The 27,758-nt window shown below is 39.8% G+C and overlaps 1 protein-coding gene across 2 annotated transcripts in view; it reads left to right on the top strand.

Annotated features, from left to right (window-relative positions):
• Positions 1-26,212, top strand: part of Lim1 (LIM homeobox 1) — a 56,197-nt gene extending 29,985 nt beyond the window's left edge. For both annotated transcript variants that reach the window (XM_036820688.3, XM_036820689.3), the window contains 4 exons: positions 14,220-14,410; positions 15,032-15,250; positions 24,759-25,020; positions 25,390-26,212. In XM_036820688.3, coding sequence (XP_036676583.1) covers positions 14,220-14,410; positions 15,032-15,250; positions 24,759-25,020; positions 25,390-25,760 — 1,043 coding nt within the window. In that variant the 3' untranslated portion in view covers positions 25,761-26,212. The remainder of the gene's footprint in view (positions 1-14,219; positions 14,411-15,031; positions 15,251-24,758; positions 25,021-25,389) is intronic.
• The last annotated feature ends 1,546 nt before the right edge of the window (positions 26,213-27,758 follow it).

The raw sequence follows: 27,758 nt of genomic DNA, 5'->3' as shown, positions 1-27,758 counted from the left end.
CTCATCACCTGCTGCTTGGGTTTGAGCCAATTTTTAAGTCGGCCCACTCCCCTTTTTTGTAAGTAAGCCAACATCAAATGCACAATTCATTTGCGCATAAATTTGCGCAGATTTTTACAGCTGCAGATTGCGACTTGGTTGGAGCAATAAAAACGGGCAAGCTGTGACAATTTCTCGGGCTCCCCGGATTCCCAGATTCCCCGATTCCCCGATTTCCCGGATTCCCCCGACTCTCCCCAGATTCCCACACTTTGGCCCACGCCGGCGCTATGCAAATGTCACAAATGATAAACGCAATAAGCATAAATAAATAAAAGTTTCGCATATCCCATAAAGTATCCCCGAGGAAGATGAAGTGAGTTTAAAAAAAGGATTACCGGAGAAAAAAGGCAAGATAATGCTGCTTCCTTTGTTGCTGCCTTATTTATTAGTGTCACAAATCGTTGGAGTTAATTCTTGTTTTCGTTTTATGTGTTAATCGATTTGTTGTTACTCTTGTTTACGGCAAATCATAAATTTTGCACTTCGTTTTTATATTTCGCCTGCCTCTTGCAACAAATTTGAGTGTGATTTATAATTTTGAACTTTGCTCGTTTTTCGGTTTTTCAGTTTTTCGGCATTTTCTGCATGCAATCCATCAAAGTTATAACAAAACCCTGAAAAAAAAAACACGAAAAAACGAGATACAAGAAAAACATGTCAGAAATCTAGCAAAGAAAACAAAAGCAGAAATGCTGACAGACAATTTATGGACAAACAAATAAAACAGCAGAGGGACAGCCAGAAAGAGATGGCCGAGGGAGAGGGAGAAAGCGATAGCCGGTCCGGAGGAAAATTCGCTTTGAAATTGATATGTTTGACAGCGCGGGGCCGAAACCGAAATAGTAATAACAAAATACGGTTGGGAAAACAAACAGAAAGGGAAATCCAACTATAACAACACCAAAATCTGGGAGAGTCGCCGCGAAAAGGGAAAGTTGTCGGTCCGGGGGGAAATTTGCAAATTTTGGGATAGTATCTCAATGTTATGTGAACTAATTTGAGATTTTATTATATTTTCACTGGTCTTAAACGTGTTAGCTATGAAAATGTTAGATTAGCTACACTCAAAAAAAAAATCACCATAAATATTAGAAAATCGCCCGTGATTTCAAAACGCCATTGAATTAAGAAATATTTTCTTGATTATAGAAAAAATGTCTACAATTTGAGGAATTCGCCATAATTTTTTTTTTTTTTTGTAATGAAGAAGAGGAAGATTCGCATTTTTTCTATAACTAATGGCGAATTTTTCTTGATTTTTTTTCTTGAATTAATGGTAAATTCTTACTTAAATTTAGGAAAGAAATACCCATATTTTAAGAGAAAGTGACTTTTTTTTATACATTTTGATGGTGGTCTAGCTGGTAAAGACGTCCGGCCAATAAACAATCGAACAAAAGTACCTGGTTCGAGCCCACGCCACGGCAAGTGTACCCTTTGTTTATTTATTTTTCTTTTTTTTTAATTTATGTAATTTTTGTTCTTATTAGTTTCACTTTTCTATTTACCAAATTGTTTAAACGGTTGTTAAAAAGGTTTAGATTAGAATAAGCGTTATTGGTATGCGTAAAGCTGGACCAAAAACACCTTAGCCCTCTTTAGTCATTGTATGACAAGAAGCACGCGTGGCCGAATGGTTAAGACGTCTGTCTATGGTGTGAGCAGTTGCGGGTTCGAGTTCACGCCGGGGTTGTCTGAGGTAAGGATTTTTACAGTTGTTATATTTATTTATATGTTTATAAAAAGTACTTATATAAAATAAATCTTTAATTGATTCAGGTAAATATAAAAATTTACAGACAGTGTTCCCATTTAATAAATGCCATTAAAATTAGAAACGGTTTTATCTATTTCAAATCCAAAATTGGTATACAAAACCAACCAAACTCCTCAAATGTTAAAAAACGGTAATCTTACATTTATAAATAATTTTTTTCTTGTTTTAACAAAATTTTCCTTAATTTTAAGGTTTTTTACCATACGTTTAAGAAAAATTTGTCATTATTTCCAGAAATGGCAAACCATAAATTCAAGAAAATTATTTATTTAAAATAAAGGTGAGTCGCCGTTGGATGAAAATCATAGGCGATTTTCTTGATTTAAAGGCGAATTTCTTGATTTAAGGGCGATTTTTTTTTTGGGTGTATAAAATAAATTAGTATTTATGGAAAAGACATGGCCATAAGTACCATAATCCATGATCATTTACCATTTTCGATTCCATTAATTTATCCCACTTTGCCACCCATCTATCCATCAACTTCTTATTACCTGAAAAAATCACCGAAATTACTCCAATTAAGACAAATATTGTGTGTTGGCCCACAAGAGACTCATTTACTTTCACTTTCTGCGGTTTTATGCCATTGACCCCGCCTCCAACCAAAATATCACCCCTCCTTATAAGCAGTATCCAAAACTAAATCGTTTTGCGGAAGTTCTCCGCGAGATTGGAGACTCCGATGTGGATTGGTTTTATTGCTCGTGTCCGGGGCTCAATAATCAGGCCATAAACAAGTGCACAGGGAAAAATATAGAGTTCGATTTTACTATACTAAGTGGGTATAATTTAAATCTAAATGGAAGAGAAGTATGGGAGAATCATCTTTCTATAACCAATAACCTTTTTGACAGAAGAAGTTATAAAGTACTGAGTCTTTTTAACTTCTTCGTATGGTTTCTTCTTTAAATATTTTCATCAATTTATTTTTCCACCTTCTTACCCTTGTTTTCTCTCTCTGTGGCCGCGGGTCTTTTGTCATAACCGCAGAATCCACCGCCACCGCTGCTGTGGTTTCGCCTTTAATCCGTAAAAAGATCTGTTTTACAAATCCCCCGACGGATGCCTGACTGGCATAATAATCTAGGCGCGCTGATCTCTGATCTCTGCCCCTCTGTCTGCCCTGTATACATTATATACACAAATATACATATATATATAGTTTCGATCGCGTGGGCAGGTAGACAAAGTTGTTATTGTCCCATTCGTCAATGATCCGACAGCAGAACGCGATCTGGGGATCGTCTGGGGTTTCGGTTTTTGGGCCTGGGTCTCTCTGGAACTCTGAAACTGAACCTGAAACTGAATCTGCGGCTTAGGCTCGCTTTTCGACACTTTGTTTGGCACGGTTTTAAGCCAATTGTTAATCGCAATGGCTGCGCTCTTTTAGGAACCACATGAATCCGAATCCGAATCCGAATCCGGGGTATGGGAATCGGAATGGGAACAGGAATGGGTATAATCCCAATTGACAAAAGTCAACAAAGCGCATCAATTCATTTGCAATTCCATTCTGCAGGATGGTATATGTGTGGTCCCTGGGTTCCCTGGGTTCCCTGGGTTCCCTTGGTTCCTTGGGTTCCTCGCTCGTGTTGCGTTGTCAACATATTTGTCATCTCTGTGTGGGCATGGTCTATAGAGTCTGCTGATCTCGGGATCAGCTAGCTGCCGTTTTTGTTTATCTTATATTCCCGTTTTGGGTGCGGTTTCTGCCTTGCACAAAGGGGTTTGAGGTTTATAGATGTGGGATATGTGCAATTTTTGGGAAAAACGTGGTTGTATTGGGCTTATTATCATAATGCCTTAGTTTTAGGAATTTTAGTTTTAGTACATTTAATGAATTTCTAAGGTTTCAGGTAAGAGTGTATTGGGTGCTTTATCATAATACTTTACATTAAGTAACACTAGTTTCTATCAGTTTTCTGATAAAAATAAGAACTTGCCTTTATAACTTCCGTTCTTAAATTCTTTAAACATCCCTTTCTTAAGCAAATGTGAAGGGGAGGGGACATCCTGCGAGGCCTTAACTGCCATTACTTCCGCTCTGCTCCATTTGCTGGCTCAAAACGACGCCATTTTGTTTATGGCAATTGTCCTTGTGTTGTTCCTGCTGTTTTTTATTATTGTTGTTCCTGTCAGTTGGTTCGTCGCTCGCCAAAAGGAGTTCACCTTTACTTGGTCCTGGAAGAGGTCCTTAAATTTTCTCTCTTTCGTTTTTTTTTTTGCTGAGCGACAGGCGCGTTGAAATGAAAGAATAACACAACAACGTACACAAAAACAATAAAAACAAAACTGTTTCGGTTTCTGTGTTTTTTTTTTGGTTTTGCAAAGGAACCGGGCCCGAACATCATTGGTATCAATTTCAGAGAGAAAGATATATATGTATATACAAATGTATATGGAAAATGTTAAATGCCAACTGGGGAGGGATGAGGCAAATCCTTTTTGGCACAGCTCAACGCGTTCCAAGGGAAAACGCGAGCCCCGAAATCCTGTTGCTTTAGGCACAGCAGCAACATCATGACAGCAACATCACAAAACCAGCAGCAACACTACCGCACTGGAAATAAAATAAAAATAAAATTATAATTAAAATATTTTATTTAAATGGTAAAACTTTCATGTTTTTCAAACAAAAGATTGCCTACAATTTAATTTAAGTTACCGATAAGTGGTTTGTACATTTTCAAACCTTAAAATAATATGTTCTTGAATTTAAGAAAACTCATAGATCAGTTTCGAAATAACCCTAAGAACTTGAAATTCTGTTTTCTAAATTTATTTTATTTTTTCAATCAGCTAAATTGTTTATATATTTCAAATTGATTAGGGATATAGGCAATGTTGGATTTTTAAATTAGAAGTAAGGGTCGTACAATTTTTTCCAGTGCAGCCACAGCGATTTTTACTTGCGCGGAAAACAAAGGGGAGAAAGGTCCTTTGGTCCTTTTGGTGCCTGCTCGTCTGGCTGTAAAACCAACAGCATGGCAAAAAAGGGATCACTTTACAAATGCCCACAAAATGCGGCCGGTTTTGTTGTTCTTGTTCTTGTTCTTGTTGTTTTGTTGTTGTAGATTGTCGCTTGTGGCACTGCCACAAAATGCTTGAAATAACAAAAGCAACAAACAGCGGACAGGCCACATTTGGCACAATAACAACAACAACCCAAAGGCAGTTGCCCAAAAAGGTAACAGAGCGTACTCACTTTTTCGACTGTTGTTTTCCCTTTCGCAACAACCCCTTTTCCACTCCTTGGGCATTTATAAGAAGCACACACACACCTATGTATGTGCGCTATAAGGCATTGTGCTCGTAATGCCAATCAAAACAAGGATTTTAGGTTTGCAAAATGGGGTTTAAAAGCTGAGACGATCAAGAAGAAGAGCTGTTTGGCAAAATGTTTGGGAAATAATGGTTTCTCAAGAATAAACTCTCAAGGAAGTGCAAAACTATAGAAGCTAATGGAGATTTAATAATATATATGATAGTTAGAGTATATACTTTTGGATTATTTGCATTTATGATACAATATTTACTTTGTAAGATTGAGTTAAGATCATTTGTACTAGTTTATTAGTTTCCTAAATCTAAAATAACTAACGAATATCTACAATTCGATTAAAATTAGTACTTAACTCTGGATTCCTAGTTAAATTAAATTTATTCATCAAACTTTATTTCGCCTTTGTCAGTGCTCTGCAATCTTCACTTGCCCCTCTGTTGGTCTAAATTTGTCCTAAAGGATTCGTAAGGATTCCACACTTGACAGTTTGCCTGCTGCCCTCCTTTTCATTTAACCCCTCTGTGCCCCCTGGCTTTCCCAAGAAGAACTTCAAGTTTATTGTTTGCAGCAAAGTGTCAAACAAAACGAAGTTCGAACTGAGGCAACTTGTCTGATTTTCCCCTCGCTTTTCCCCCGCTTTCCACCTAAAGTTGAGGCGCTCAAAACATCATCAAAAGTCAAAGTCACAAAGGCTCAAAAACTGTTTCTGACACTTTGAGCGGCGGCCACGAATTTCGAGACAGATATGGCTGCAAAACTTTGAACAGAAAGCCAAAGCCAAGGCAACGACAAATGAATTAAACAAATGGTGTGCACTGAGCGAAAATGAAGGGGTGTGCTATGAATATATACACAATATCCTTAACAGTTAAGAAGAATAGTGATTTTATTATTCTTGTCTTCATTTTAAAGTGGTTGGTTTTAATCAAAACTTATCGATATGGAAATACGAAAACGTTATCGATAATATTGATAGTCAAATTGGATAGTGCTCTTAATATATTATTTATAAATTATAATGGTGATTATATTGTTGTTGTCTTCATTTAAAAGTGGAAAACTAAGAAAAGGTTATATGTGTTCCTATAACCCCATTGATTTTAATTGAAAACTATCGATAAGAAACACAAAAGCACCATCGATTATTTAGATTGTTACGTCGATATTTGATATTTTCAAGTAAAAGAAACTTTAATGGATGGTATTTAAGGTTGAAGACCAATTTGAAGACCCTTAATGATATCTAAGTTGCCTCAATTTTCCTCAGTGCAACTGCGTGTGTGTTTGCTCGTGCTTGAGTGTGTGTGTGCAACTATTTGCGAGGGTGCAACGGCACAACAAATACCACAACAATTTGTAATGCCGCATCAAAGCGTGAAGAACGTGAACCAGTCAACAGAAGGAGCAATTTCCACCGAGTTGGTTGGGATGGGAATTCGGAATGGAGATGGGGATGGGGATGGGATTTTCCAGGGGTCGTGGGTGGGACAGCGACTTCATTTAGATGTCGAGGGGGTTGGCACTACACTTTCCACTTGACTGAGCATGCCAAGTGGCTAAATCGGAAAAGCGGGACCCGGGGGCCGGGGAAGGGAGTTTCCCCCGCAAAAGGGGACGGAGTGGGTGGCAGACGGGCTGTTTGTCTATAAATTTTAAATGTTTGTGCACGCAACACACAACACACAAACAGAAATTAAGTGCAAACTGACCGGGCAGCAACTTGAACAGTTTCCCCAACTTGGACAACTTTGGACACTCATTACCAATGACCCAAGGCTCCAGCTATATATATATCTCTATATAAAGGTACATATATTCGTGCGAGTGTGTGACCTTGACATGACGTTGGCCAGTTTGTCGCTCAAGTGGCACTAAATGCCAACAGACGACGACGCCCCAGCAAATTGATGACTCTGAAACGGAAAATGGGAAAAACGGAAATGTTTCCCCGAAAGAAATCAAAGTGCAGGGCACAAAATATAAAATTAGTCTGTCAATGACACGAAAACCGAGGGAGGAAAATTGGAAAATTAGTCTAGTTCCTTGTAATCCAATTTTGGATTTAAAGGCTAACAGCGGTGGCATTTCAAATTGAGTGGCGGATTCTAATAGAATAACGAATGGAGGTCCCTTCTCTACATTTAAACGTTATTAAAGTAACTTTTCGTTACCAGAATCGCCTAGCCTTAAAGAGAACCCAAGCCTTCCCAATCAGTTGGCCGCTTTTATCACCCATCGGCTATCGGTTCCCAGCTGAGGATTGCATAACATTTGCCAACTCACTCGATTTGACACTTTTCTTGCGTAACTGTCATGTGCAAAAAAGTGAGAGACGAAAAGGAAAATATAAACCCCGAGAAAAAGCGAAAGAGCAGAAATATTCGAACATACTATATGGTATATGGTGCGGTACGGAGTGCAAGTGGATGGGGCTGAGAGACAGGCAGTCAGGGGATTAGAGTCGTCGTCACTAAGCCGCGATCGGGGGCTAAGAGGGGCCTTCAGGGGGTTAAGGGGGTACCGTCGGGCGGCGGGGGGTTAAGAGGAGGAGACGTCAGCGAACGTCAATGCGGATGGCACTCAAAGTGCGAGTAAATCTCATGCCAAAGAGTACGAAACCGAGAACCAGGTGCCAAGTGTATGCACTGCGACAAAAAGGTTCGTAAATAAAAAATATTAAACATTTTAAAAACATAATCTGTGAGTACCAAGTTATGTCAAAGTATAGTCAAATATATTATAATAAAAATTAATTATCATAGTTAAAATAGAAACATATTCCTAGGTATTCCTTACCATATATGGTATGTTAAAAGTTATATTTCACAATTCGATTCCAACTTGTTAGGGACCATATATTTATTCCACTTAACTACAACTAACTTTTAATTGTATTTAGAGGATGTTTTTAAAGATCTGTCCTAACTGTTTTCAAAAGGTTTGGTATTATAGTAATAAAAAAACATATAGCAGTACCCAAACTACGCAATAGAATCTGAAGATAGAAGTTGGCTCTTCCCCCTCGCTAAAGTTCTTCATTTTATGGTGGGGAAACTTTATTAGCAGGTGTCTATTATTTCTCATTTATTACAACCTTTCAGTGTATATATCCTCTTCTGTGACAATTCAAATCAGCAACGCACTGACAGGAATTAACCTAATTTTACAGCCAGCAAACTTGAGACTCCCCTCGGATTTCAGCCGATGAATGGAGAATGGGCAGAGCCCAGGAACCCAGAACTCAAGAACTCAAGAGCTCGAGAGCTCGAGAACTCGACAACCCAGAACCCAGAACCCAGAATGACTATATAGTATATGGCCATGTCTGAATGTTGGTGAGGCGAACGACTTTCAGAATGCGCTCATGTAGAAAATCCAGCGATCTGTTCCACGTCCATGCCGCATTTTTCATGCCGCACTACGTTGTGCACTTAATAGTTGCCCATAAACACGAACCGAGGAAACAAAAAAAAAATACAGAATGCCAGAAAAACCAGCTGAAAATGCTGGGGAGCACAAGCATTCGATGAGGATGTGGATGCGGATGAAGATGATGATGACGGGGAGGAGGAAAACCCCCTCGATTTTTCTGCATCGTGAACCACATGATGCAAAACTAATTCGAAATTAATGTGTGTGCGCTTTGTCTACGTCGATTGGTGGTGGCTGCTGATTTCTCCCCTATCGCTTGTTTTTAGTCCTTGGGGTGGCCCATCCACCCAACCACCCATCCACCCACTGGAGTTGCCCCTTTTCCTTTACTTCGGCGGATGGGACAATGACAGGTAGATATTCGATGTCCTGACAAAACTATTTACGTGGGGCCATAAAGTTTTTGGGGTGGCGAAAAGTTCGACTGGGAATTTCGATTTTCAGCAAACATGATATGGGTTATTTCAGTTTTGCACGGGGGAAATTCGTTTAAGGTGCCTGGACATGACCTGAATTTAAAAGATCTAAGGGTAAGGCAGGAAAATATAAGCTTCAGCAAAGGGAGAGGGCAATAATATTTTTAAAAGTTTTGCGTAATAATTCCCTATAAATAGGCTTTAAAATCTCTAAGAAGAGTAATTTATTATCATTAAATTTTAAAAGATTGGTTCGTAACATTTATTAAAAACCATAAGATGTTCCTCTTTATTTTCGATGGAAATTAATAGTAGGGTACCTCTATGAGTTTGTGGAGGAATTCTCTGATGGTCTACATTAAAATATTACTTTTAACCGAGGGTCCAATTTATAAAAATATTCGATATTTCCGTATTTCCAATGGGTTTCAGAATGGGACCCCAAAACTGTACTTCTAGATCCCGTAACTTGATCTATTGGTTACCGATCTTAAAGTGGGATACCTCTATGAATTCGTGGTTAAATTTTCTAATACTCTGCATTCAAATTTATTATTAAGGAGATAGTCAAAATTTCAGGCCATTTTCATGTTTGATTTTTCCGTATTTTCAATGGATTTCAGAATGGGAACCAAAAACTGGACTTCTAAATTCCATAACTTAATCTATTGCTAACCGATCTTAAAGTGGGATACCTCTATGAATTCGTGGTTAAATTCGCTAATAATCTGCATTCAAATTTATTATTAAGGAGATAGTCAAAATTTCAGCCCATTTTCATGTTCGATTTTTCCGTATTTTCAATGGATTTCAGAATGGGCACCAAAATCTGGACTTCTAAAATCCATAACTTGATCTATTGCTAACCGATCTTAAAGTGGGACACCTCTATGAATTCGTGGTTAAATTTTCTAATACTCTGCATTCAAATTTATTATTAAGGAGATAGTCAAAATTTCAGGCCATTTTCATGTTTGATTTTTCCGTATTTTCAATGGATTTCAGAATGGGAACCAAAAACTGGACTTCTAAATTCCATAACTTAATCTATTGCTAACCGATCTTAAAGTGGGATACCTCTATAAATTCGTGGTCAAATTCTCTAATAAGCTGCATTCAAATAAATTATTTAAAAGAGACTCAAAATTTCAGGCCATTTTCATGTTTGATTTTTCCGTATTTTCAACGGATTTCAGAATGGGAACCAAAAACTGGACTTCTAAATTCCATAACTTAATCTATTGGTTACCGATCTTAAAGTGGGATACCTCCATGAATTCGTGGTTAAATTTTCTAATACTCTGCATTCAAATTTATTATTAAGGAGATAGTCAAAATTTCAGCCCATTTTCATGTTCGATTTTTCCGTATTTTCAATGGATTTCAGAATGGGCACCAAAATCTGGACTTCTAAAATCCATAACTTTATCTATTGCTAACCGATCTTAAAGTGGGATACCTCTATGAATTCGTGGTTAAGTTCTCTAATAAGCTGCATTCAAATAAATTATTTAAAAGAGACTCAAAATTTCAGCCCATTTTCATGTTTGATTTTTCCGTATTTTCAATGGATTTCAGAATGGGCACCAAAATCTGGACTTCTAAATTCCATAACTTGATCTATTGCTAACCGATCTTAAAGTGGGATACCTCTATGAATTCGTGGTTAAATTCGCTAATAATCTGCATTCAAATAAATTATTTAAAAGAGACTCAAAATTTCAGCCCATTTTCATGTTTGATTTTTCCGTATTTTCAATGGATTTCAGAATGGGCACCAAAATCTGGACTTCTAAAATCCATAACTTGATCTATTGCTAACCGATCTTAAAGTGGGATACCTCTATGAATTCGTGGTTAAATTCTCTAATAATCTGCATTCAAATAAATTATTTAAAAGAGACTCAAAATTTCAGGCCATTTTCATGTTTGATTTTTCCGTATTTTCAACGGATTTCAGAATGGGAACCAAAAACTGGACTTCTAAATTCCATAACTTAATCTATTGGTTACCGATCTTAAAGTGGGATACCTCCATGAATTCGCGGTTAAATTTTCTAATACTCTGCATTCAAATTTATTATTAAGGAGATAGTCAAAATTTCAGCCCATTTTCATGTTTGATTTTTCCGTATTTCCAATGGATTTCAGAATGGGAACCAAAAACTTTACTTCTGAATTCCATAACTTAATCTATTGGTTACCGATCTTAAAGTGGGATACCTCTATGAATTCGTGGTTAAATTCTCTAATAATCTGCATTCAAATTAATTATTTAAAAGAGACTCAAAATTTCAGCCCATTTTCATGTTCGATTTTTCCGTATTTTCAATGGATTTCAGAATGGGCACCAAAATCTGGACTTCTAAAATCCATAACTTGATCTATTGCTAACCGATCTTAAAGTGGGATACCTCTATGAATTCGTGGTTAAATTCTCTAATAATGTGCATTCAAAGTAATTATTTAAAAGAGACTCAAAATTTCAGCCCATTTTCATGTTTGATTTTTCCGTATTTTCAATGGATTTCAGAATGGGAACCAAAAAATGTACTTCTAAATTCCATAACTTGATCTATTGCTAACCGATCTTAAAGTGGGATACCTCTATTCGTGGTTAAATTCTCTAATAATCTACATTAAAATATTTCTTTTAAAGGAGGGTCCAAATTTTTAACCCATTTCATTTTCCAACGATTTCTAAGAATTTCGATTGGTTTTTAAAGTTTATAATCTATACTACCCATATCAAAATGGCTAAAGCTAAAATTCTAAAAAAGCTTCCTCAGAATACTTTCCTTTTCACATTGCTTTCCCATTATATGAGCGGCCTTCAAAAGCCGATCCACTATAGTACAGGACCACCCACCGAACAGGTGACACACCCCACCCCACTCAACCTTTTTCGAGATCCTCTGCAAAGAAGGGAAAATCTATTCAGGACTTGGAAGCTGGAAACTGTTGCACTTGACTATGCAAACAGGGCAAGTGGAAAAGGAAAATCGAGGGGGTGGTGGGTGGTTGGGTGGTCGGGTGGTTCGGGGGCAGAATGATGGATTCATGCCACCAGGCGGCGGCGCCTGTTGTTTATTTATGTGCCTGTCCTGCTTGTTTGCCCAATGATTCAGCTCTCAAGGATCTCGGCACTTGTTCGGCATCCTCGACGTCGGATGTGGATGCGGATGTGGATGCGGATGTTTGCCAAAGAAAAACATCAAGAGTTTTAAGGAGAGCGAAACGGACGGAGGGGGGCTCTGAATTCAGAAGGCCACGAGGTTACTGGAAATATTTTTCTAAGCGCGAAATGAGTGTTTGAACTTTTATGGCTGCCGAGGGTTGCTTCAATGGTATAATTGCTATTGCTACAACAACAATTACAAACAACAACTGCCGCAGGGTCAGGGGGCGGGAAAAGCGGGGCAAAAAAGGGAAGTGGGGTGGTTTCCCACTTTTCCTCCAAATATATAACCCACCAACGTTTTCTGTGGCAATCAAATGAAGTGTTCCTGAATGGTTTTCAAAGTTAATTTGAGTGATGCTCGAGTGTATTTGTTACTGGTACTGACAACCCTCCGCGGCGTGTTTATTAACATGTGTTTACAACAACTTAAAGCGCCCATATGGAATATCGAATCGGTGGGTAGGACTGCGAGTTGCGAACCTTTGACCAGGGATCTTTCGGATGGTTTCGTCGGGCTTTAAACCACCACCCGCCATCCGCCACCCACTTGAGCCACCCAAACCATTCGAATTATTCGAGCCCATCTGAACCATCTGAATTATCCGAACCACCCAGTAAGCGATGCTGGTAAACACTTGAAGTTTCCGTACCGTTGGCTCTGTCTGCGGGTCAATTGATGAAGGACTTTTATGGCATCCTGCGACACTCGACCAAACGCTCGGAAAGACTCCTCGAACTGATTAAGATCTCGTGGGTTAACGCAACCGTTTTCCACTTTTTGTGTGGCTTAATCTTGGGAACCCAGATGGTGGGAAGTTTTTAGATGAAAGGACTTTGCATTTCATTTACTAAAACACTATGATCCTAAGTGTGGAAAAGATTTTGAAGCATTCTTAAGAAATATGTTATATCGCATAGCATATTGTATAGGATCTTTAATGACACATAAAGAATTTTGCAGTTCCATGAGATGTTTACTAAAATACTCAGGATCGTAGGTGTTGAACTATTGAAAAATGTCCCAGTATTAAACGATTAGCATAACATGTTCTTATAATACCAAATATCACCCAGCTCCTGTGATATTTTTTTCACTGTCAAAAAAAACTGCAGCTTGTCAGCTCTGCTTCTTTCTGTTCCTCCGTGGATATCTAATTCGAAAGCTACCCCCCATCGACTAGCCAACCCAACCCATCCGTCTGGCGATGATTCCGCATTTGAATCGCTGGAATTGGAATCTCATCATCATCTCCACTCATCCCATCAGGCCGACTTCAACTCATCTCGGGATGCGCTAAGCTCTTCTCCGCCAGAGTCAGTCGATGTGACAGGTGCCAGATGAGACTGGAAACGCAGAAAGCAGAATCACAGTCGCAGTCGCAGAATCTGGGATCGTTATAGAGGAGGACAGGAGGACAACCCCCTTGGGCTGCATCTGGTGCGGATTAGATTATGCATAATAAAGTGTAATTTATTTCTGGCAACTGTCCCTCGGGGAAACGTTTTTCCAGTGCCCTTCTGTCAGGTGCTCCCCAAGGGGTTTCCCTTCGCACAGATTTCCAAGCTCTCGAAACCGAAAACAATTCAAAACGAGTCGCCGTTTTTTACTTTGAGTGACACGTTTCGAAGGTCGTTTTCCTCTTATCTCGAGCAGAACAGAGAAACTGGAGAATCTGGCGAACGCGTGTCAGCATTTTGCATGGCCCAGAGCTTAAAAGTCTGCGCCAGAGAACTCAACAGAGATAAGACCAGACCAACCCCACACCCCGACCTAATCAACTTATATAGAAATCAGCGAGGAACAACTGCAGTTGACACGTGACCCGAACACCGAACGCCGAACACCAGTTGGGGGAAGGGCTACTTAGACCATGAAATGGCGACACGTGACCCAGTCAGCCAAATAAACCCAATTCAAACCCAATTCCAGCGTCGTTTCGGGCTTATCCCAGTACAAATATTATTTATTGCAATTGTATTTTAAGTGGAGTGTTCTACCACTTATTCATACGCATAGAGCCCAGCAATTTGTTCACCCCGCACTCCAACACTCACTCTCTCTTTATATCTTTCGGATTCTTACAGATTCATTAATGGGCTCGGCGAGCGAAGACGATGACGACGATGATCCGCCGCATTTGCGGGCCACGGCACTCGGATTGGGCGTACTGGGGCCCAACGGACCCGACTCAGCGGGCGGACCTCTGGGCACGTCGGATATATCAGTACAAAGCATGAGCACCGATAGCAAAAATACCCATGACGATTCCGATCAGGTAAGATCGGTGCGGAGGAGCATCATTAACTTGTTTTCCCCGTTTTTCACCCGAGTAATGAATGGAGTGCTATCCTGTAGTGGGGAAATTTCAAGGGCTTATTGGTTTCAAAAGTTAGGATCCCTGTATAGGGTTAATGTATAAATTTCAATTTGCTACTTAGGGACGATACATTTTGCAGAGCTTATTAACTAACCAAAATATGCTACAGTACCAAATTTCATATTTCCTTAAGTTAGTGATCTAAAGTAGTTGTTAAATTATAATCACTGTATATTTCTAATTTATCAGTAAGGGACCTTTAATGTCGAATAGCTTGTTATTTAACCCTAATATGTACTGATACCAAGTTTTATATTCCCTTCAACTTCCTTTCGAGTTTATGAATTAATTTAAAGGGTACTTGAATAATCGTCATTATAAGGCAGACTGCTCGGGCTTTTGATGATCGGTCGGTTAGGTGGCATTGTTGGGGTCTCTCATTCCCCAGACACTCCACACCACACACTCCACATCCACACTCGCTTTGATTAATGATTGGCAAACGATTATGAGAGGCCCGGCATTGTGTGCACTATATAGAAAATACAATATGTGTATAACCATCTCGCTCGATCGCAGGGCTCCTTGGACGGGGATCCGGATGGACGTGGCGATTCCCAGGCGGAGAACAAAAGTCCCGACGATGCCAACGGATCGAAGCGACGCGGTCCGCGCACCACCATCAAGGCCAAACAGCTGGAGGTGCTGAAGACGGCCTTCAATCAGACGCCGAAGCCGACACGCCACATCAGGGAGCAACTGGCCAAGGAGACCGGGCTGCCCATGCGCGTCATACAGGTGAGTGCCATCTGGAATTGGGATGCGGGGGAAATAGGATCCTAAGTAGTGATCAGGGGGAAAATTATCTTAAATAAAGCCATTATGTGCCAACTATCAACCAAAAACACGCTTAGTTCGATTGTTTTATGTCACGAGAAATTTAAAATCCAGTTCCAATGTTAGAAGAAATATTTTAAGTAACTACTATAGATTCGTTGGATGTTTCATTCACAAAGGGTTATAAATACATATATACTTTATCATGAATGTTGTAATATGTTTTTAAACCTATTTTTATTATAACTTTCCGTATATCCCATCTGAAACGCATAAAACACAGCAAGAATTGAATTTAAAGTGCTGAGCCCAGGGATTCTCTGCCTTCCGTTGAAAAAGGCAAGTGCAACCCGAAGCGGAAGAGTCCGAGATGTTTAGGCATGAGCTTTACTTTAACGATTCCATTTCCATTGCCATAGCTGGCGACTTTGTGTCCATCGTGGCAGTAGTTCTCCCAGCGACCTCCAAGTAGTGGTCTTGGGTTTTTCGAGTGGCGTGGAGCGGCCCGTCTGCGTTTCATCAGCATAAAAAAGGCATAAATTAAGCGCGCTTTGACTGGCAAATGTTTAAACTAAAGCAAACGCGGCCACCGCCTCAGCCCCCGCCGCTCAACTCGACTCGAAAAAAAGGGGAAAAAATCATAAAAAATAGTCAGACGCGATTTTTCAACGTTGCCGTTGCCTTTGCCGCCTTGCAACGCTTCATTGCTCGGCCAGTAAAAACAACAAACCAAATACAATAAAAATAAAATTAATGTCGGAACGAGGGCGGACGCAGTCGCCATGTGGGCGTGGCGGCGCATTAAAAACGGAAGTTCAATGCGCCCAAGAAAAAAAATCGCCAGCAAAGAGCAATTTGCCAAAAACAGAAAAAAAGCAAAAAATAAAATGCGCAAAAATTCCAGAAAAGTAAAAACCCTCTCTTGCAGAAATGAGAAGCGCGGAGAAAGGCCAAAAATGTTAACTAACATGCAATGTTGCGATTACAAGAAAATCAGGGCTAGAAGCTTAAGTAATGGGATTAGAAAAGGTGTTTAACAAATTGTGCATACATATTATATTGGTAGCCAGAAAGTGGATAAGCATTATATTATTCATTGAGGAAGTGCTGCTAAGGCAGAACTTAATTGCCGCCAACCTTTGATGTTCACCGATCTTTGGGAAAATGATTTTGAAATAGGGCTTTTATAATTTGCCATTTTAATTAGTTACTCGTATGAAATACAAAAGTGCAACGTCTAAAGTACATGGCACTTATTTAGTGCACTGAAAAGTCTGTTCATAAATCAAAACTTTTAAGAGCTCTTGAAGTACTCTCCCAAATAGATGATATAAAACGTAAGTGGGTGCTTAACTATACCATCACCTTTCACCTCGTCATTCCAAATTTGATGCTGACAGATCTGTAAGCTGAAGTCACTCCCAGTTTTTCCTATTTTCTTCAGTTTTAATTTCGGGGTACGATCACCTTTCGAATCCTTTTCCCATCGTTAAGCAGCTGCTCTGTTCTAACCTGTCAAGGATATCCGCAGCATATGTTCTATATGATCTGACCGCAGCAACATCATCATTATGCAGGCCTGGCATTCGACTCGCCTGGGCACCTTGCTCGAATTTTCAACAGGTTACTAGACCCACAATTTTTCGGCACCCTCCCTCAGCTGGTTTTCATTGTTTTCTCGATCGGAGGCACTCGAAATACGAAATACGAAATACCCAAATTCATATCCCATGAGCACTTAAAGATGGGCACGGGTTCGTTCGGCTTAGTTTATTTCGATTCGGTTCGGGTTCTGTGTTATGGGTTATGGGCTATGGGCTACGGGTTCCTATAGTCTGGTTTTCGGTCCGGGGCCTTTGATGTGTCATTGGTTACAGTTAAAGGATATTTAGGCGGCATTCGTTTCTTGTCGCTCCTCTGGATTTCCTGCGCTCTTTTTCGAGGCGACAAGTGTGACACAATCAACACCTCTTTGGGGTCCCTCTTCACAACTAAACGAAAGTGACAAATGCCAACAAGTTGAAGAGGAGGCACACCAAACAAATCTTAATCTGCTCGGGAGAATCGTTGGAGAATCGCTCGAACCGTTTGTATTGGGGGAAAAGGGAATGGGATGGACATCTGTGGGCTGTCAGCGGCAGTTTGAGATACATTTGCATCTTCATTAAGGCTGCACTCTTTTTTTCCCACCCTCCTCACCCAATATCAAGCGTATCAAATGTCTGTGGCACACAGATATATACACATAGATATAGGCAGCTTCCAGCTGATTTTCTGGGGAAATAGCTTTGAGTAACTCGATCCCCATCAAAGCGTTGACTTTGGGAGTTCGTCAGCTCATCATGGTTTGGCTTGGATTTGGGTATGGTATTGGGTCCCCTCTCTCCGCATGTGTCAACGAGAAATTTGTACAACTCTGGAAGTCTGGGAGTCTGGAAGTTTGGGAGGCCGGGGAGCATCTTTCTCTTGGGCGCCCGCCCGCTGTGAGTTTTATATTAAATTTTACAACAACAGCAGCAGCAACCTGAGGGCATGACACAAAAACTTCTTAAGAACTTTTGCCGACAAAAAGGTGGGGGGGGGGCGACAAGGGAGGGGGAGGTGGGCAATGGCCGCGCCACGGGACAGAAGTTCGGCCCCACGTTGGGCGCCAACACAAACAATATGCCTTCGCCTTCGCCTTCCCCACCATTCGTGGCATGTCTTGAACTTTGACATAAAAGCAGTGAACTCGGGGGCAGAGGCAAAGCGTATCCAGATCAAAATAGATCAAAAACTTGACCAGGGACAAGTGGGAATTCTAGGAACAAGAAACTCCCTATTTAACCATTCAATACCTATTAGATCAAAAACAGGACATGGGTTAACTGGAAACTCTAGAAATATGGTATAGTTATAATAAGATAACGTAATAAATCCAAAAACGAATTCTAAACATTCTATTTTAAGCGAACTTCGATTAAAGAATCATAAATTAAATATTTGATTCACACTTATACCATAACTTACGATTACAAGATAAATGTAACATTATTTTGGGCTATTTTTTAGCCTCTGAGAAACCCACTGCAAATCATTCCCATGAGAGGGGCCCTATGGCATTTGGATAATTGATAGATAGCTGGACATTTGAGCATATCTAAAACAGCATAACTACCATAGGCAGACGTAAAACCAAATGCGTTTCGAAGAGTTATGGCCACGAATGTCGCGTCGTATGGGAAGTGACCGAGACAGAAGTCAACCTGTTTGGCGGGGGACCTGAAGAAGGGGGCATTCATATATCTCTAGGGTCAGAGGCGGTTCTTTTTTTGGGTTTGGGTTTCTTTCGCTCCATTTAAGCTTTGAAAAATTATAAACAAATAAAGGAGGGGGCTTGAAATCACACAGTCGACGGAGCACGAGCGGCAGCTAAACAAAAATTTTAATGTGGCATGCGCTGAGCTTGGCGCCAGTGACTTGGAGATACAAAGATATAACAGATACAGATACTCAGATACTCGGTTGCGGATGCGAGCCGGACATTTGTCAAGTGGTGCAGAGGCGTTTATTTGTCAACAGAAAACATATTCGAGAGCATTTCCAGTCGTGATTTGCATTTGCTCGCCCCTTTTCTCCTCGCTTCATTCCTTTAGAGCCCCCGAAGATTTATACTTCTTATATATTTTATCTGGCATCCCGAGAGATCGTCGGAAGTTGACAAATTTCGGTGGGGGCTGCGTATAGAGTTTTCGTTTTTGTTTTATGGCCAACTAATTAGTCAAAGATCTGAGAGCTGGGCCTTTATTAATCGAGCGGAAATTGTTTTGATTTGGGCCAAACAAATGCAAGAGTTCGGCAACCGCCGAAACTTGAAAAGAAACTGTTCCAATCGGCGATTGAACCATTCACAAGGGGCTAATTTAACGCATTTATTCCAACATGGATTGGTAGTTCATTTCGGGGCGCCCTCTCGCCCATGACTCGGGGGAAAATTATAATTTCAACAACTCATCAAGTTGCTATTAATTTCGATTGAGGCGCCGGGGCTACCAAAAAAAACCAACTGACCGAAAACGAAATATAACCCGAAATCGAAACCCACAAAGCTGCTGAATCATGCAAGGAGCTCTCCTCTTTCAGTAACACCTACTAAACTATGGGAAAAAACAAAGGCCAGAAGGGAGCGATCCACCTGAGATACAGATGGAAAACAAGAAAACAAAAAAAGAAGAAGTTAATTATCTGTTAACTCTTACTCGAGGCCAATTCACGCCTCACCAAATCGGTAAAGTCGGTAGAATCGGTTGAAGAGGCCAAAACACGCTGGGAAACAAGAGGGAAAACGAGCGGTAGTCATCGATATGTTGACTCGAGGGCGTGACGACAGCCCCTCGATAAATGCAAATCATCGGCGAGTGCTTGAGGTCATCGTGGTAATCATCATCACCGCAATCGCCATCGGAGGTCTGTCGAAAAAGGATTGTCCCGACCATATCTCGGGTTCCCTTGTTTCGATCCCTCATCTTGCGTATCCATTGCATGGTATTTACCCGGCTAATAAGCCATATATCATTTTTCGGGACCTTCGTTTGGGAGCATTATGAATCGATCAAAAGAAATTTAACAAAGAACATGAGTTTACGATTCGAGAAAATAATCAAGAATATGTATAGTTTTAAGATAACAATGGTAATAAGAATCAAAAATAGTTAGTGTGTTTGCAGATCATAAAGAAACTCTAGAATTCGAAAGTACTAAGAATAATGTTATGTAAATAAAAAGGTCTTTATTATGGGGCTAAAGTAACCAAAGTAACCACAGAAATTCCAGGAAATCCCCTTCGATCTTAACCCAGCCCAGGTTATTTTCGGTTTTCTTCAACCTGAACTTTTCTTGACTTGAATGCCGCCGTTGATTAGCCTTAAAAATTGTTATTGCCGACTTCGTTTGCTGCCATTGTGGTGAAAAAGGCAACCAAAGTTGCCCCATTGTTTTTGGCAATTAAGCGGAGAGCAGCAGCAGCAACAAACAATAAAACAACATGAAAAGGCAATCCAAACAAAATAACAAACAAATCTTGCCGCATCATAGCAAACTAATTTAACAAAATAGCCAACGAAAAAAGGGGCCAGAAAATGGTAGCCGCAAAACAATGGGCTAATATCGAATGAAGTTTGATTTCAAAGTTGCGATGGAAATGGATCTCAATCAGAATCGGATTCTGAACCGCACATCCCAAATCCCAAATCGCAAATCTTAAGTCTCAAATCTTACCACATCCAATCATATCAATCAAAGGCAACCAGAAACGTGACACACATTTGGCTGCCCCTTTTGCGGAGGATCGCATTAAGATGGTATACGATTTTATAAGATTGTATACACACATATATATATATATATGGGTATTATATATGACCCCTGGCCCACCCCCTCATCGCTCAATCGGCGAAATGAGCAACCAAAAGGGGGAGGGGCAGGTGGGAGGCCAAACGCGCTGCCGTTTAACATAATTTGCTATAATTTCCAACACAATGCAGATGGAAGCGGACGAAGGTAGGAGAGCACACCTCGGTTAAGTTAACCCTCTGAGGCCGACCAGCTCCCTGTTGCGCACTGAGAGAAAATACCTAGATACATGAGAGTATTTCAAAATAACTATAGGGATCTTGCGGGGCCATATTCTCCAAAAAAAACAATCATATTAGGAGCATTTTTAAAATTTTCTCGAAATAAAATTTGTTATTGTTGATAAAATTACATTTTACCTATACCTAAGGATCAAGAAAGTGTTTAAAAACATAATATGATTCAGTCCTGTTACTTAGAAAAATGTTTGATAAAAATTCCAGCTGTTACGATGATTTGGACATTAAGAAACCTACCATATCAAAGTCACTTTATCTATGGTACAACTTTTTTTAATCAGCAAAACCTATACGTCCTTAAACCAAATTCCATTGTTAATCTTAACTCAAAAATATAGTTCGAATTGAATTACCCCCTGTTTCTCTCAGTGCCCGGCTCCGCTCACTGCAATAATCATTTTGTTATGTGAGGGATTCGGCTCTCGGGGGCCGACCCCTTGTGATTGCTACCATGGGCCATTATGCTACGTTGTTTGCCCTTTTATGTCAGAGTCTAACCTATAATTTAACTAAATGTTCAAATGTTGCTGGCCGCGTGTTCAACTTAGTTCAGTTTAAGTTCCCCCTTCTCCCCCAATTTATTTAAGTCGGAAATTTGTTGAAAGCTCAAATTGGAAACAAATTTCGGTGCCCAAGTGCGGAAATAAAATATTAGCCGCACATTTTTCAAAATTGCCAACAATTTGCCGCCACAGCAAGAACAAGGAAAAAACCCAAAGAAATATATGTATGTTATGATGATAACCGTAAATGATGCGATTTTGATATATCATAATATCGTATATCCACATAATAAGCCAGAGGGCAGGACCCGAAAAAGTACGCGAAAAGCGAAACGAGTTGCACAACTGAAATTAAAATACACACAAGCAAAGGAAAACATATAGCGCTCGGAAAAATATGGAAGCAAATCAAAATGCAAAGGAAAATATTTTTCTCAAATTTATTGCCGAAAAATGCTTTTCACGCCCATTTGCTGTGAGCCAACAAATTTCTGGGCTGAGTAAACTGGAATTTTGATTGCAGGTTTTCGAAGTGCAGTGAACAAGAATTTAGAAAAATAAATAGCAATACAATTTGAACTGCTCGAAAATCAATGCAGCTTTAAAATTTTTTTTATTCAAGGAAAATCTTTAAAAAAGTGTTAAGTTTTTAGTATTTTTTGGTCATACTCGAAATAAATGCTTTAATTTGGTCACACTCGAAGTAAATGTTTTATATCTCAATATAACCGATAGTAAATTGTATCTTAAAGTTTATTTTAAGCATCTTAAGATTTGATAATGTCAACAAAAACAAGTCCGTTGTAGAACTGATTAAAGTACTTGGTTTTCACATCCATTTGGATCTTAAGACCGAGGTCCGCAAAAAGCGATATGCGGACCAGCACACCCCCTTTTCGCGCAGTGTGTCGCCCACATCCAATTGGCATTTTTTGTTTATTTCTGCGTTTTATTTTTGCTCTGCTATTTTCTTTTTGTTGCACTTTTTGCTGCACTCCATTTGCCATTTGTTGCTGTTTTTCTTTGTGGACGTAACAAAACAATGTTGAAATGTGCCGCAGAGTAAAAAACACAAAGAAATGGAAAAACCAAACTAAACTCAGTTGAAAGGATAAAAAAGAAGAGGAAAAAACAGGGAAAACAAATGCAAAACTATTGTAAATGCATATTTTAGTTTGCGTTTTTCCACCTTTATTTTTTCCAACCATCCAATCCCCCGCACTATTGTTGTTTCTTTTGTTTCGTATGCATATGAAAATGAAAAATTATGTGACCGCAGGGCCCACAGAGGCAAATATCGCATATGGAAAAATATTGCGAACACTCCGCTCAACTTTCCAGTGGATCCGATGTGGTTTTTGTGGGTCGTTCGTGGGTGGTTTTGGGTGGCTTAGGGTGTTTCTGGGGTTTCTAGTGGTAGGGGGTCTCACCTTTTATTTATTGCGCTGCAGTGCTACGTGTAATTGAAATGTGGTGGCAGCTTAGCCGCGTATTCTGTGGATTCTGTGCTCTTTGTTGGTTTCCCTTTGTGAGCTATTTTTTTTATTATTTTCCTCGGTTTTAGTTTGCTGCAGGATTGAGTTCTGCCACGTTTACGGCGTTATCAAGGTGATTACGCCATGGGTTACGTTACTTTGAGGCAATTTTGCATATGAAAGGCTATAAAAGGAAACCCATTTTTTATGCGCGATCCTCCTAAAAATCTAAAACAAAAAACCGAAATTCGAAAATAATTTGTAGATGTGTACTTAGCAAGGATTTTACAATAATTGTTCAAGAAGGGCCCGAAATTAGAGTTTTATTTTATTAAAAAAATTATCATCTCTACCTTTATCTTATCTTTTCACATCACAGTTACCCACTTGGCCTTACCATATAGTTTTGGCCAAGTTCCCATTAGATTTCTGCGCTTCTATTTGTGGAGCTACCCAGCTCCCATCGGATTATCTTCGTGGCTGTCATAAAGTCACACGCTCCACCGGGAACTCGAGATGGTAACGTGCCTCGGGATTGGGATTCGGTATAGTGTATATGCGCTATATGTCTGAGCGACTGGGACCCAACTAGGCACAGCATGTTACTTCCTTTTGTGTGCATCCTGTTTGCCGACAAAAAACACACTCAAACACACACTGAACCAAGGAAAAAGCTTCGTCTTCTGCTCATTTTGCGGTTCTGGTTTCCTTTCGCGTTCTCAGGCCCCGAAAAAAGGCTTTTCTAGCGAAATTCGCTGCGCCGCCGAATGTGTCAGTTTATAAATGTGAAATGTGAAGGGCCCCCCAACTTTATGCACGTCTAGTCTCCCCGGCCGAGTTCATAAATTCAAATGAACTGCAGAACGGCGCTCATCATTAAAATTCACGCTCAAATTGCCTCCTAAGACTTTCGGCCAACAGCTGCACAAAATCAAAAAAAGTATAAAAAAACACCAGTATCTAAGCCCAATTCATTGGAAACTATTTGCCAAAAAAGCAGAAAATGAAAAGGGCAACAAAAAAGCGCACGGCGCGCAAAGACATAAATCAAAAAGTTTCATTGAGAAAAATATATAAAACCAGGAGAAAATCAAAAAAGTTGCAGCAGATCATTAAAAGAGCGTCCCAGATATGAATATTAAAAGAGCCAGGGCCCCCAAAAAAAAAGGAGGAAATAAAAAGGATGGGAATAACAAACGAGGGACAAAGGATCGGCGGAGAGCGGTCCAAAAGGTGCCACTAAAACTTTTGAAATATGTTTTTATTTTATAACTTTGCATGCTGGGCACGGTGCTTCTGGAGCACCCGGAACGTAAGCCAAACAACCGAACCGCTCTACCCAAGAAACCAAGAGCCCAAGAACCGAAGAACCGAAAACCCACAGCCAGAACGTCGTAAAAATGGCATCGAAGTCTGCGGAGACGCGTCTTCTGTCTACCAGTCTTCCAGGCTTCTCGGTCTTCTTCGCCGAAGGAGTGGGGAATGGGGAGGGGGGAATCGGGAATGGGGCTAATTTTGCGACGGCCGCCCGGTGCGGCGGTAGCATCAATGCAAAAAAGCCACAAGCACCACCAGAATCAGAATCTTTAGAGCCAGAAGAATCGCCGGGCAACAACAATTAGACATGCGCCTCCATAAACCGATGCACCGAGACAACAGGCATAAGAAACCCAAAGAAAATCGTGTATATTCCCCACGAAACCCCCTTTTATATTTTATTTTTCCAATTTGTAAAACTACTAATTACTAGTTTTATACCAAGAAACAGTTTAACATTATAAAATTAGGTATATTATAATACATTAATAATTAAATAATTAATTTTTTATTAATGTTGTACCATTCTTGAACCGTTTTGCAGGTGTGGTTCCAGAACAAGCGGTCAAAGGAGCGTCGCATGAAGCAAATCACCAGCATGGGCCGTCCGCCCTTCTTCGGCGGAGCCCGCAAAATGCGGGGCTTCCCCATGAACCTCTCGCCGGGCGGACTGGACGACGGACCCGGCTTCCCCTACTTTGCGGCGGACGCCAAGTTCGAGTTCGGCTACGGAGGACCCTTCCACCCGCACGACGGACCCTACTTTCCCGGCCACCCCGGCGGACCGATGCCCTTCAATGCGCCAGGTGAGATGCGTTCACTTCACCATTTTCAGTTGACAGGGGATAGAACTATATAAGAAACATGTTTTTAGAGGGAGGAATGGAATAAATAACTGATCTTTGCCATTTAGAGATTTGAAAAATATTCTACAATTCCTTGTAGATAAAATAGGATCTCAAAAATAAATGTATTAAAACAAATTAAAACTAAAATTAAACAAATTCAAATTTGGAAATATAAATATTTAAAATTTTGAAAACAATTGAATTCAGACAATAGTCTTTGAAGAAAATGAAATAGGACGATTGAGTTGGGATCTCGGGATCCTCTGAAAGTTCCCCCCTCTCTAATAGCCTGAAAAACTAACGGTCTTATCCCCCTTTAACCCATAGGTGGCCCCATGGACCACAGCGGCCCCATTCCGATGGTGAACGAGTTCGGACTGACGCCGGAGGCGACGTTCCTGGGGCAGGCGGGCGGTCCGCCGATGCAGCTGCAGTCGGCCGTGGGACCGCCGCCACCGCCGCCGCCCCCGAGCGCCGAGCACTTGATGGCCGCAGCAGCGGCAGCGGCGCAGCAACAGGCGGCGCAACAGCAGCAACAGCAGCAGCAGCAGCAGCAGAATGCGCAACAAGCGGCGAATCAGACGCAGCAGCAGCAACAGCAGCAACAAAATGGCCCCCGCACCAATTCGCCGGAGTTCATGAGCTCGGCGAATTTCAGCGAACCGCAGAATATGCAAAATGAAGGGCTCGTTTGGTAATATACGAAACAGTTGGCAACGCGGCTGCTGCTCTTCGGCAGAGAGCGAGTGCGAGAGCGAGAGCGAGAGAGAGCGGCGCAGGGCGAGTAGGCTAGAGAGGGAGGGAGATGGAGCGGCTCTCGCTGTGGTGCCGTCTCGCTCTCGCCACAGGCTAAGCCCCACCCCCTCTGCTACGTTTTGTTTTTGTTATACTTTTATTATTATTATTATTATTACTGTGCTATTTTTTTTATATTTCAATTCGGCGCCAAAATATTTGTAAATTATAAAACTAAACAAGAAAAAAAAAACACAAAAATAGACAAAGAAAATCTCTCTTAAATGTATAAAAAACAAAACAAATAATGGGCGCTGCACATAGTAAACAATTTTTTTTAACAAAAAAAAAAAAAAAACAAGAATGAAAAACTCTAAAAAAATTAAATTAAATGCAAACACTAAACGTCTTGTCTGTAATTAAAACAAAAATACTATTTATGTGTATCAGTGTATAAAAACAAAATGCAAAAAATCTGTAGTCTAAAAAAAGATCTGCATAAAGAGATTTTTTTTGTAAATTAGCACATTTTATTCGTAACTCTAAAATTGTTTATTTCTTGCCTGCATTTTTTGACGAAAAACCTTTTTTTTTATATTATTACACGTAACATATGGATATATATTATAATCGTTGTCTAACAACATAAACGTAACTAGGCATGTACTAGGTCCTAAGTCTACATAAACCAGATATTATATATACAAGAGCTATATACGGCGGCACACACGTACACGGCAAAAAAAACAACAAACAACCAACACATAGCAAACTAAACTAAACTATTTTTTTTTTTTTGTGGTCCTAGAACTTAAGCGAACGTAATTTATTATAAACAAATGGATAAAAAAATGAGAGAGATCGGAGGAAGAGGAGGATGAGGCAGCGGAATGCTAAAACTAAATGTAAACCTAGAAAAGGATGACACCTAAACAAAATTACACATATATATAAAAGGTATATGAGCATAAATATATGAATTTCCAATTATAATGATATAGCAGCGAAAAACGAGAGAAAATCCCCCAGCTAACAATTTTGATTATTATTATGACGATGCGAATTATTATTATTATTGTAAAAAGTATTAGTGTTAGCATAATGCGTAAGTTTATTAAAGAACCGAAACAACAACAACAACAACAACAACCACAACACAGACAACTAAATCCTTATATTCATCAAGCGATTAAAAATAAAATGTGCAAAAGAAGCGGCAACAAAGGCGAATTATAATAATAATGGCTAAAGGAGTGTGGGACTTCCCATGATGAAAAGCGCCAGATAAAAAATTCGCATAGGAATGAGCGCGCAAAAAGGCGGGAAAATCAATAATAAATAAACACAAATTGTTAACAAAACCTAAATAAAAAGCAAGACGATGAAGAGCAACAAACAAAAAACGGAAATGAAAGAAACATTTGATGAGAAAAAAATATATATAAAATAAAAAAAATTAAACAAAACCGTGTCTTTTGACTTTGGAACAGGAAATTTAGGTGTGGTGGTTCATCTTTTTGAAAAGGATTGGAAAAACTATAAGTAAGTATCTTATTGGACTTAGCTTCAAAAGTAAGCAATAGTTTTATGAAACAAATTTTTATATTTTTATTCATACTTTTGACCCTCCAATTAGCAAAATCTTTTTACTTGAATGAAGTTATCAGTCCTAAGCTAACACGGCTTGAACTGGCATATCCTATAATTCAATTTGCAAAGTAAAATGGCCAACTTGGCTGCTCAAAGTATCTCAAAGATGCAAATTGTCATCCCTCAGGCAGGACATTTGGACTTCGAAGAATGCATATCTATTGAAAAAACAAAATCACGCTGGGAACTCTGCAAATGCAAATGAATATGAATCTAAGATAGGTTTTGTCAAAGATAATTTGATGTATGAATTAAAATAGGGTCGACTGTATCGTTACTTAGATTTATTTGATTTGTAAAGCTTTAATCTA

This window comes from Drosophila suzukii, chromosome X (assembly GCF_043229965.1).
Source record: "Drosophila suzukii chromosome X, CBGP_Dsuzu_IsoJpt1.0, whole genome shotgun sequence".
In the NCBI taxonomy this organism is placed as follows: Eukaryota; Metazoa; Arthropoda; class Insecta; order Diptera; family Drosophilidae; genus Drosophila; species Drosophila suzukii.
The sequence above is the reverse complement of the archived record's forward strand: the minus strand, read 5'-3'. Positions and strand labels throughout refer to the sequence as shown.